At 37.8% G+C, this 13,137-nt stretch overlaps 1 protein-coding gene across 1 annotated transcript; it reads right to left on the bottom strand.

The window, feature by feature from the left end:
- Positions 1 to 1,985: 1,985 nt before the first annotated feature.
- LOC139725393 (uncharacterized protein KIAA1755 homolog) lies at positions 1,986 to 12,777 on the bottom strand. The gene is made up of 3 exons (XM_071636473.1): positions 12,694 to 12,777; positions 3,589 to 3,705; positions 1,986 to 2,426 (listed from the first exon to the last, which is right to left on the bottom strand). The coding sequence occupies exons 2-3, from the start codon at positions 3,703 to 3,705 to the stop codon at positions 1,986 to 1,988; spliced, it is 558 nt and encodes a 185-aa protein (XP_071492574.1). The 5' UTR covers positions 12,694 to 12,777.
- Between the last annotated feature and the right edge of the window lie 360 nt (positions 12,778 to 13,137).

Genomic DNA, 13,137 nt, shown 5'->3' with positions numbered 1-13,137 from the left:
GCTTCAGATCATCTTACAACACTCTCATGAGAAATACACCGAGCAAACATCTGTGTCATACGGAACACATATGAATAGTCGTCTCGTATACCTCTACCACTTCTAATATTCCTTTTCAAGACCATATGTCCGAAAAAATCCAATTAGCTGTGAAAACTAGAAGTACAATTCTTCCAGGTTCAAAAACCTGAGGTCTACGGTGGCCTGTTTCTCTCGTATGGAGTCAACTATTTGTTCTACACTTTGAATGATAAACTCTCAAAAAAGGGGCGATGCACACGGCGGATACAGTTGAATAACCCATAATTCTTGGGTTGGACCCCAATATTTGAATTGGGTCAGGAATAATCCTCAGCGTTCTTCACCTTCAAAGTCAGAGCCATTCAGTAATCCGACGACGGGAGGTACCGACAAAAAAAGAGGGCCAGTTTGATGGATGCTGGTATGAAAGCAGGATGCCTATTATCAGTCCTGAGAGATAATATATCTCCCCTCTCTTTCTTTTTTCAGGCAGGGTTCATTGTCAGGGTAGTCCTCTATCTACCCTGGCAGGGGGGAGTCAAAAGACTAGTGAAAAGATTGGTCATAATCCTGGTAAAAACCTTCTCACCTTGAATGAGTGAGGACAGTGGAGGTAAAGCCAAACCGACTTTGAACTCTTGACATTGGCAACAGCCTCCAAAGGGGGAAACCCAACGACATCATGATAACTAGCCAACATCACTATCACAACAACAAATCTCGCCAGAATGGCCAGGGGAAAATAGCTACCTGCCTTGGACTTCACTTGTAAAATGCATACATTCATACGACAAGGAAGGATGCTATGAAATTAATTATGGAGGATCAAATTCTTTCAATTCTTCCACAGAATTATAGAATTGATTTATCGGTTTGGAATTCACATTCCCCCTCAACCTCCTCTTTATTTTTAGACTATGAGTATCTTTGTTGGTGAAAGTAATTTTAAAGAACACATGTGTCAATCATGACACATGGAATGACTTTTAAATCACTTTGTGACCTTCAAAAGTACTATAAAAGATTCCACATCATCTGTATGTTCCTCAAGTAAGGTATCCATTATTAGCCGGGTTTGTAAAATGTACTCATTTCGATAAAAAGGAAGTGTGGTATTGAATACATCCAAAGCATTCTTCATCTCAGATAGGACATAAAATTGAGGTCCCATGTCTGAGAGAGTCACAACTCATGTATGTAAAAGATCCCGCTTCATTTATTCCTCACAAAGAGAAGGGTGTTTAACCCGGTGAAGTGGTCCCGCCCTACATCCAACTGGACCCTAAGACCAGCTATATTGCAGCTGAATATGGCCTATCCAGCCATCTTCTCAGATGGAAATGAAACAAAGAAACAAAAACAAAAACAAAAACAAAACTCCAAAGTCAGAGCCATTCAACAACCTAACTGGCCTAACCTAACAACTTAAAACATACTTCATCCCAATCAAGATGACTGAATACCCCCAAGCCTTCAGAGAGTGATATGAATGTGTATGTAAACACTCCACACAAAACTTACCCGTTTGTTGAACATATCAATGGTGATCACAAAAAATCTGTGCAGATTACAGATAGTATCCATTCAGGCTTTCCAAATGAAATAAACAGACCTAGGGCCTCTTCATGCTGAAGATTATTCATAGCCACAAACTGACAAACTAAACCTCAATGTTCTCATGGCTGTTCTCTCCAGAGGGCCATGGGAAAATGCATGGAGCATACACCACGCAAAGCGTGCTTTGAACAGCAGCTGTTAAGTACCTCAGTTTGGGATGCTTTCAAAACTTGTGGTGGTTTTGTTTTTTGCTTACAATGCTTGCTGGAGTCCTATACCTGACTGGCAACCTTCCATCCACCACAAAGATAGGAAAGCATTTAATCAGAATAACTTCCGTCACTGATACAAAATAGATCAGATGGACTGCTTTATAATGGCAATTTCTCTTCCTTTTCTCCAATGCACTACTGCTTAAACTGCACAGAAGGCCGGTATTTTGCCGAAAAACAATTAATATGCTGGGTGGTCCCAAGCTTACTGTGAAAAGTTTGAAGTAGCTCTTTAGACCTTTTCAGCAATTCTGTTAGTGTTAAAGTTAGTTTCCATTGACTTTGACAATGAGACTGCATCAAAGATGGCAGCAAGGGATGCACTAACCTGAAGTCTTCAGTCTGCCTGAGGGCCCCCTCCTCTTTCTTCAGTGTCTCCAGGATGAAATCACCTTCCTTGCGAAGACTGGCCATCCTGGTGTCTTCGTACACCTCCTGCCGCTTGACCCTTAACCTCTCGATGGTCTGCCGCAGGTCCTCCGAGCTCGCACGTCCCGGTCCTCGGCTCAGCTCATCAACGGAGCTCAGCAGGAACTTGGCAGCGCTCTTACAGCCACACATGAAGGGTTCCAACCTCTGAAGTAATCAATGAAAGGTCAAGGGTCAAATCAAACATTATCAACCAATATTTGAGTGGCGGAAAAATCAGTTGTTTGGAGACCGGAAGAGTGTTTATGATTCCACTTGACATCAACTGGACAGATTTTGCAGACTTCAAGAGTTTGCACAAACAGACGGCTACTTATATGAAACAATTAAAGGGTGAGCATAGTTTTGGAAGTCCAACAGGATAAACGAGGCAAAGTTCTTTCTTTTTTTCTTATGGTTGAATACAACACGAAACATCGCAATATGTAGGCAAGAGAAGTCTTATGAAGATATTTTACAAGAATTATGCTTCTCATTTGAAGTCATTCATAAAAACAAATTAGTTCCAAGCTCATATAATCTGTGTTGATATATTTTGCATGGTTTCAGGAAAATCTCTGTTATCTCAATAATCCACTAGTCTACATAAATTGGACATAAATGGGCTTTGTTTGATCAATTACTCATGGATTAGGCTAAAATTTGTCTGTTACAAACATCATTCTGGGACTATAAGTCACAAAATAGGAAAATATGCATAATCATTCCTACCCAGAAAAGGAGTAAGATCTGGTAGTCTCTTAATATGTTTCTGAGGATTTATGACAGATTTCATAAACAATCTTATTATTATAATCCCATTTGAACTACATCACTGTCTACAGACATTAAAGACCACACAACAACTGGAACTGAAATCACTCTCACTAAAGACATACAAAAACTAACACACACTTACTCCTACATATTTGTACATTACAGCTGAAATTTAAACCACTAATCTCACTGAGTTTTCAATAAACCATAAATTTTCAAATGCTATACTCAGCACTGTATTATCTGATCCTAGAACTGAATATGCATTGAAGAATGAACTTTAATCAGAAAGTATACTTCACTGGACAGATGGACCATAAAAAGAAGTGAAATCAAATACTTGGTGTGTGAGGATTCTACAGTACTAACACAGAAAAGGAGAGTTTTTGTGTTCTCTGCTATTACATAACAATCCTGTAATTTGTGAGTCTTTCTGACTAATATTTGCCAGGTTTCTTCCTGTACTGAACAAGAAGGCTCAGAAGTGCTGGCTTCTTTCTGCAAGAGGTTCCTCTAAGATTACAAAAGGGCTTGTGAGAGACACGTGAAGTACCATGCGGAATCGGATCCATTCTTCGTGGTTGTACTGAAATGTGCCACCGAATGTCTTTGTAAGCTGCTCCTTTGGTATGTGATGGTAGAGTTTGTCTGTCGACTTTACAAGGGCCATCTGGTATGAGAGGAAAATACAAAGAGAAAACAACAAATGCAGTGAATGATGAGAGAACAATGAGAGAATGAGAATGTAAAGCTCTTTAGCTATTATTTGGCAACAAGGAGCTCTTGAACCTAAACCTTCATCATGTCTAGCTCTCTTTATAACATTCTTGTTACTAGGAAGATTCATATTCACCACATTACCCAACATGAATCAAACATTAGATTGCCCAACACTTATTTAAACAGGCTTCAAAAAGGCAGTGTTTTCAGACTTTATCCACATGACAATCAAATCTCCAAATTAGCTCTCACTCTTAGCCCGTCACTTGCAACTGCTTTGATCGCAATGCCTATGAGAAATTTGCTACAAAAGAAAAGAAAAAGAAGATGAATACAAACAAAGAGATGAATGTGCAGAGCTTCCTTTTCAAACAGAAGCGTCTCATGAGATCTCTGCGAAAATTTTCTGTGATATAATACAGGAGGAAGAACCAACAACAAACTCTCAACAGCATGTCATGATCCACGTAAAAGTATACAATGGCATCCGCTCACAAGAAGAAAAAAAAAATCAACATGTCATGGGTTTGAGAAACAGTTCAGCAAGTGGCTGTGCCTTGCTTTGATTCTCTGGTCTGTCTTTTTACAAGTCAGCACATGTCCCTAACAATGCACCTTGAAAGGAATTCAGCAGGGACAATATATCACAGCTTGGTACAATGTCAAGTTCCGGCAAAGAAAAATTTGCAGTAAGTAAAATCTTCCAGGACAGTTGCGTCTAACAGTCTCCTTTCCAAGCAAACACATGTTACGGTCGGCACCCAGACTCCCAATCACCAGGACTCCCCGTCAGATCAGTGACTGACTCAGATTACATGTTACATGCCGGCAACAGTCACATAACAATCCCCAGTATCAAAGGGATAGGAACAACAACACCAACAACAGGAAAACTGCACAAAATATTAGCCTAATAAACCTCATCATGGTGGCACCTTTCCACCTTTCAAGAAACAGACACTGGTTTTGGTTTGTTTGCAGCACGCAAGATATTCTCTACGATCCAGTGTGGTTGTGGTTAGCCCATGCTTGAGACATAACCTTATGCTGTCTGCATTAACCTTGGTTAGGATGGGTTAGGGTGGTTGGGTTTGGTTCAGTTTGTTAGCCAGAGACATAATAATCTCATCCTTATACGGGCATTGTTGGCAAGTGTCTTGCCTGTTTTGGGGAGGATTAAGATACTTTAAAAATCTAGTATTTATAGTAACATGACAACTACAATGGTGAAAAACCAATAAGAACTTTCTAGAAGACTTTGAACAATTGGCTACCCACAAAATTGTGTTTTCCCCCTTGGAAACAAGTAAAGGAGAATGTGGGTGGGATGAGGAGCAGCAAATTAGTATCTTCCTTCAGTCGGAGAACTTGGATAATCTACCACTACCTTGGCCTTCCTCTATGAGGCCTACGAACAGCCAAAGATTGGGCTGGGCTACTGTATGATATATATAATAATTCCGGATTCCATGACTTGAAAAAGACAATTTTGTGAGTGGCTAAATTTGAATTCCATTTATAGAATAAGAAATAAATACCATCTCTTTCAAGTGAAAAGTTAGAAGATTCTTACCTCAGAGATAATAAACATTGTATATCTGTTACAAAGGCAATATTTTTGCAAGTTGGCTATTTCTTGCATATCTGTAACAATGAATCTCCAATTTTGCAAAACTTGGAAGGGGAACTATATGCAGATTGATCAAGACAATCAATTATATCTTTCCCTCTCACAACATTTGCAAGATATAAATCATATATCACACTCCATTGTTTGTAGGACCATGAATGTGAGCACTGTAGAAATCTACTCCAGTTTTCAACCAGTTTGGTTACATTCACTTGAATGATGACACTTTCAATGCATCCATTAGAAGAAAAAACATATGGATGAAATGAAAGTAAAATTGAAACAAAGTTTTTTTTTTTTAATGCACCATGATATATGTGGTCCAAATGTGCATGTAGAGCATATTTCCAAAAATGTGTTCTATGTCACATAATGCAAATGCCTCCGATGGGATAATCCAAACTATTCACTAATCCAATGTTGTATTGTTCCTTCGACCCTTTAAAGGGATGTTAACAGTTCACCATTGACTCACTTCTGTCTGGTTAACTCAATATACCCAGTCTGTGATCAAACATAGATCAATATATCTCCCTTTTTAAAGGAGAAACACAGCTCCTCATATATAAATGGATTGACATGGAAATTGATTTTAGGCAAAAACCCAATTTGTTTCACATGTAACATTCCAATTGACAATCTAGGCCAAGTCATCAATAGTGACACTTTGAATTAAAGAGCTGGTGTTATCACCATGGCAACAGAACATCATGGATCACTAATATGTCCTACCAAAAACAAACTATGAGTAGTCATTGGAATAACTGGGAAAACATGAATAATCTTTCTGAATATTTGCTGATGAGAACAGAGGTGAAATAGCTACATAAAGCTGACCAGCAAAACACCTCCCTCGAGAACTTTTCATGAGGAAAGGATTTCAAACATCCGTCTGTCAGCAGCTGGACTGTCCAGCATGATGAGGCAAGTTTTATGCATGCCCACTGACCTGGATTTACACCTGTGGGTAACTCTGGTGCTACTAAATAACTGCAGGATGTCCCTAAGGCAGGAAATGCATACCTGTTATGCAATATTTGGCACCAACAAGTCTAGCCAATGGGAAAGAACACACTTCTAAGACTCTGCACAGGCTCAAATATGGCATTCTGTTTGTACCTTCACTACCATTAGTGTCCTTCATTGACAAGTGTAAAGAACTTTATTCCATATTTCATGAATACAGATTATCCAACTTAAAAGGTATTCAGGGTTGTTTTTAATCTTCACTAGAGGCTTGCCTGATCTAGCAACAACTGATGGCAATGATGAAAATAATAGAACTGACTAATACATGAAAAACAAATTCAATCAAATTACATCTCTAAACCAGTTTTATCTAATCTTCTCATATATATTTGATATACGATGAGATCTAGAACCAATTTCATTTTGTGATTCTTTCAGAAATGAGGTAAAAACACCCATTTGATGATTTTCCTTATCATCTTTTATGTCAAAGTATTCTAGCAGAAGAAGGAAATATTTTGATGTTACCAAATATCTAAATATTGGCAATCATTGATGTGATATTGTGAGAATATCTCAAGAATCACTGAATGAAATAATGATAGTGGTAAAGTAAGTGTGAGGCTGAGCAAATTAAGGCATGTCATCCTTTTGATTGGCAATCTGCTTAACAGGTGGATCACACATTGCTCCTTCAAGGAAATAACATGGAAAATAATTGGGATATTATTAGACAACCACTGGCACGACATTAACTCTTGCCTACTTTTATGATGCAGACAAAGAAAGAGATGAATATCCTTGGGGACCTCCACGTGATGACAAGCCACCTGCAGCATTATACTACTTTCACTTTTCACACCTACAGGTGTCATCCAGAATTCTCTCTTTCTACACTCACTCAAAATGTCAATATTTTCTTGAATCAACTGTCATTAGCAGTATGTCAACATTATAATACTGTATAGGCTGTTATTTTTGCGAGGGTTTAATTTTCGCAAATCACTATTGGATCGCGAATTTAACAACAAGTGAAAATGTTGCTATACGCTATGGTAGCAATGCATTTGTGATAGCGTTGGTGTTGATTCGTGAAAACAACATCTCGCAAAAATGTCTGTGACCTTCTAATTCGAGATACCAGTACTGAAATTATTACCTATTACAAAATTTTGTTTTATATGTCAAAGGCCTCTGTCAAAACTTAATTTCTTAAGAAAGTACCATTATGACCATGACTCTCTAATGTGAGGTAACATTAGGCATCATGGTTACTCATATATCATCAACTCACAATGAACCAATCTGTCTCATAGAGGCCACACCTTGAACAAAGCTTTACAGGAAAGAGATATATTATCTTTAAGACCACGTTCATGAAGTATGACTCTGTTCATTTCATTTTCTCATTGGTGTCTCTGTGCTATTCATGAGTCAAATCTTCAACAATACATCTCCAATTTCACAAAACTTGGAAAGGAACCATCAGTAGATTGATGAAGACAATTCAATCAATTATATCATTCCCTCTTCAGTATGCACCTTTGAATGACAATGCCATACTGCCTTGCAGTGAAATACAATCGACAGATCTAGACAGATGGTTGGCATTTATCATCAATCGTGATGATTTTAACTCTCCGTGGAGGCGACAAGAGATGCGGATATTGCATTAATTAAAGAACCCTGGAGAACATATCAACATGAGTCAGGGTCCCATGGCGAATGTCACAAGTACAATGAAGCTACTCCATGATGGGTGTGTGAGCTAAATACCCCTCTTACCTACATCTTCTTCTTTTTGTCTGGAATAATGATTGCCTGTTGCACTCAACTTTTACAGTATTCAAGACTACCAGTGTTCTTCGTCTTTAGAATTTCAAATATAGTGTAAGTCTATGAAATATATATATCAGCCTAAAATCTGACATAAATATGACAATGCAATATATTCATGAAAATTGAATCAAATAATTAATGCATGTTCTCGTAATGTTTAGCATAACATTTCAGCAGAAAGTTCAGATGCCCCAAAAACCATGATAAATCTTTCTCTTGCATATTTTGAACACTTGAAGGAAACATTTTGATAAGATTGAACAGACAGATTATCAGACATCCAAGCAACGCGACAGAAAATTGCCTGTCCACATATCAATAAGACTACTGGGAGACATTTTTGTTCATGTAACTAAGCCAGATACCAGTTTAAAATCAAAAACATAATACGTGAACACTATTAGTTATCCCCTGCTTGTTCACGAAATACGGGCAAATATCTACGGTCTGGTGCCATATTCCATGAGGCCGAAGGCCGAATGGAATATGGCACCAGACCATAGATATTTCCCGTATTTCGTAAGAACAAGCAGGGGGTAACGATTTTATCTTTTAGTGTATAAGTGCTAACCTTCTTCTCGCTGATTTCCTCTCGTGAATGATGTTGAAATCGCCGGCTGTCAGCCATGACCATGTTGACTTTATAGGCCTACGTCTCGCGAGCGAGCTGATTGCTGCATGCGATGCGCGCATACTGTACACGTACAAGCCATAAGATACTAGAGTACTGCAGTGCAGTAGCCAGATAAGTTGCTGTTGTTTATCAAGCGTCTAGTGGTCTCAGGTTATGTGCGCAATACGCTTGAGGACCGCGCGCTGTCCATTTGTTTTGTACAGGATTAGCGCGCACTTTCCTATAAGCGTCTTTGGTACACGCGCAGCTGGCCGTGTAATACAGGATCATGACGTCATATCACGGAATACGGGATATATTCAGTGGTTGATTGACCAATGAGATTACAGAATTCACCATTACTAAAAGATAAATTTTCGTATCATTAAAAGTGGGTATAAAATGCCTTATCAAGGACTTACTCAAGGAAAAATGATCAGTATCACAATTTGAAATTAACCTATGTTAACATTCATAAAATTTCTATATGAAAGTGTTTTGCAAGGAAAAAAAAGACATGAATACACTAACAGGTTTGTATATATTTCATTTGATGACACTTGTATTTGCTCATAACAATAAACAAAATCAACTGAAAGCAATTTACCAAAGTAGAGACATAACTGGTCAGTAGAGGGTCATGGTCACTTCTCTAGTTTATACAGTATCAGCAGGTCAGGAAGCCAAGGAGAGGAAGTAATTAAGGAAACTGTCCACTAGTCCAAAGCCAAGGACCGTTGTAATGACCAGGTAATTTGATTGGAGTGTCCAAGTCTACTATACCCCCTCCCCATCCCCTGCCCCATTCTGTCAGCAAAATGAATGGCTCCCGTAGATCGACATAGATCTTCTACTTGTATTCCTAACCCTTGGTTTGCCGCATCTTACAATCCCCATGATGGGCTTCTGGAAACTTCCACTCATGTGACACAGAAGTCTTTACTAATTACCTGTAGGAACTGTTTATGCCTTGCATCAACTCTACAAGAAGTTATCATATCTTGAGGGTAGCTAGTTAATTTGGCAGGGGGAAATAGTTAAAAGAGGAAGAGAGGAAACTGTTTTGTTGTAATACTGTCTAAAACAGGTAGTGATCTCAAGGCTGATGGTTTTTATAGCTGTACCACATTTTTAGTCATGGATAAATTTTCATCATTTTTCTGAACCCTTTCACACCATTCCTTAATCTCATTCCTTAAAGGCAGAAATTAGTGAAATAAAAACGTACATAATAGGCTATAGGGCCAATCATTTCAAAAGTAAAGAATATATTTCTGGTCATGGAGTGTTTATCTAATCTTTAGACCATCGTGCTTTAATACACAGACTATGGTACATTAACCAATGCTGACTGAGAGCATAACCTAATACCTCAACAATTATTTGAACAAATGTAAAACTTTCAAATCCCAGATCATCATCTAATTAACTAAATACAACTGCAACGTGGACTGGATGTAGAACTGGACACTGTTATGACAATACACTTTGGAAGTTTTACATAAGCAAAGCTAACAAACAAAAGAAAAAAATCAATTTGGAATCTAAACTATTTGTTCAGAGTTGAGATACACAGGGTAAATGAACTTAGAGAATAGAGTTATTCCTGACTCTAATATGTGTCAAAGTATTCCTGCATTCCTCACATACTAGGCAATAATCTCCATCACCTATAACTGGACACACTGACCACAGGAACAAAGAGATTTTTGCAAGTCACTGACCATCATCAATGAGTTAAATGACATGCACTAACACTCCACTGACCAACTAAAACCACAGAGGCCTGCCAGTTGGGACAGGAGATTTTGTTTAATCTACATTTTCTTTTCTTTTTTTTTTAGTCCCTTGCTTAATTTATTATTTCAGCATGCCACTTGAAAAAAAAAATCAATCCTGCATTTGCTATTTTGCCCTTGCTTAATTTATCATGATTTCAGCATGCCACTTGAAAAAAAAAATCAATCCTGCATTTGCTATTTTGGGCACATTCTGTACAAAGAAAGGAAAAATGTAGGAAAATAGCCAGTTAAAGAAGCTAACTTATCTGAAGGCTTCAATAAAAAGCTGTTGTTGTGCATACAATGCATTATAGGAGATGTGTTCCCCTCAGAACTTTCTAAACTACAAGAGGGTACCATGAAGTGTCCTGGATTGCTTTGTTTTAACGCCTGCAGGTGGATATGAGCTCACAGGCTTAGTCACAATAGAGGCACAGTGCTAACTGGACCCCACCCTTTCTGACAGCTACAAAGTTAGGATGTTTTGTGGCGCCATAATCATGATTTGTTGTGGTAGGGGTCAACCTCGTTCAGCACATTTGGTTCTCATTGGCGATCCATCCTGTTTATACCATTTTCATTTAAAAAGCATAAAGCTTTCTCTTTGTTCTTTGTGCTACAATCCTCTGTTTCTCCTCACTACTTGCATTATCATTGCTTCACTTTGCACAAGCAAGGAAAAGGATTTCATTGCAGCAGAAATGAAAAAAAAAATACTAATAATCTGATAGAGATAACTTGATAAGTGTTATTTCCAATATTACTGTTTTGAAAAGTTCTTTCATGTTGAATCAAAATTTATTGAGAATAATGTGATATAAACAATGTTACAATTACCAGAGAAGCAACATCACACAGAAAGTTGTCTAAGTTCAATAAATCCTGTAAATTCTATACAGTTGTGAAATTATATGCAAGTCTTGTAAAACAAGTACAGAAATGTTATGGAAATTTGAATAGCAAATGAAATCGTAATGTGCCATTATGATCACTCGGTACAGTGATTTCGGTGCTTTGATCAATGCAGTCTTCCATTGAATACTTAATTTGTAATACTCTGCCCATAAAGTAACACCAATTTAGTCAGAGAAAATTGATTTTTCCCAGCCTTGGGGTTCTGTAAAAATCATTCTAGTCCTGTTATACACTAGTGAGAATCTTTAAAAAAAAATTATAACATGGAGTAAAAAATAAAAATTAGAGACATTTCACTTTTTTTTCTTTTAACACAGCCACATTACTTGATGGTCCCAACACAAGGCTAGTACTTTGAGATCTCTTTTTGAGATGCTTTATGAGGCAATTACATTCTAATGAGTTTTTCCCACTTTCTTTAAATCTTACCATTGTTATACACTTGAACCTCTCGTATCCGGACAAGTCGGGACCGGGGCTCATCCGGATAAGGGATTTGGCCGGATACGGGAGACTCAATGCTTTGTAGATGTACATGATACACATGTACTGATGTAGCCCATTGTAGTACCACATGTAGTAATGTGTATGCTGCAACGTTTTCATTGTTACACTCAGTAACAGACCCCAAAATAGAGGTTCTTGTTTGCAAGAATGAAATCATTTTCTTTTATAAATTCTTGGGATGATTTACCTAAATAATTATGAAGAAATGTATCAAGTATATGTAATTCATGTGTGTTTGTGTAGGAGTTCTCAAGGAGTTGGGAATCCCTCTTTCCTCCCGTAATTATAAAAAAAAAAAAAAAAAAAATCACGGCGAGATTGCGTCCGTATAATAGAGAGATCCGGATAAAGGGAGGCCGGATAAGAAAGGTTCAACTGTATCTGAAAATGATATACTTTTTTTTCAGCTTAGTCTTCGGGAGTACATGGTTACCTGTCTGTTTGATATCAGGCTAATAATAGCTTTGCTTAAAGCACTTCAATCCTACATCACAACATCCTAACTCACTGATGTCAGTCCTATTTCAATTTGGTCATATCCCTCTCCCTTCAGCAGGGAGAGGAAAGGAAAAAAAAATGGCTCAATTGCACATGATGTAATTGGCAGCTAAACCAACAGATTGTGACCTCATCAAATAGTAATTAACCACATCTTGCCTAAAATAAATACTGCAGCATACAAACCTTGTAATCCACTTTGGTCTTCAGTATTTGGTTGTTGGTTGCCCTGGTAACACGTGTTAATACTGAGTTGCTTCCAACAAGGATGTAGACATGATCAATTGATCCTTGGTAGTGTTCCTGATCAAGTGAGGAGGAAAGAAAATAGAAAAAAACACCCTAAATTGATAGGAAATGACAGGAACAAACTCAGAGTCAAGATAGCATTGAAATACATTTTGAGGCTGATGATCACTTGGTGTGATAACGAATCCAACTACAGAACTACTCCTTATGAATGTGCATATTAAGATTCATAACTAATATGATAATTCATCCTTTCATTCATCTCCATAAAAGTTTCCATGTGCTTTAGACTGACTGTGGGCCTGATTTGGCCTCTCTACTTGGACTATCTGTACACCCTTCACATTCATTTCATGAATGAATAAAACTTGTCAGCACTCC

Source organism: Diadema antillarum, unplaced genomic scaffold, assembly GCF_040938485.1.
Source record: "Diadema antillarum isolate AM-2024a unplaced genomic scaffold, OU_Dant_1.0 seq00000036_RagTag, whole genome shotgun sequence".
Classification (NCBI taxonomy): Eukaryota; Metazoa; Echinodermata; class Echinoidea; order Diadematoida; family Diadematidae; genus Diadema; species Diadema antillarum.
Note: the sequence above shows the minus strand (reverse complement) of the source record. Positions and strands in the feature narration are given on the sequence as shown.

Bases quoted from the DNA above. Each gene is read 5' to 3' on its own strand.
- LOC139725393 (XM_071636473.1), bottom strand. From the start codon at position 3,705: ATGGCCCTTGTAAAGTCGACAGACAAACTCTACCATCACATACCAAAG. The intron at 2,427-3,588 runs GTACTTCACGTG...TGATTACTTCAG, and splicing joins AATGGATCCGATTCCGCATG to AGGTTGGAACCCTTCATGTG.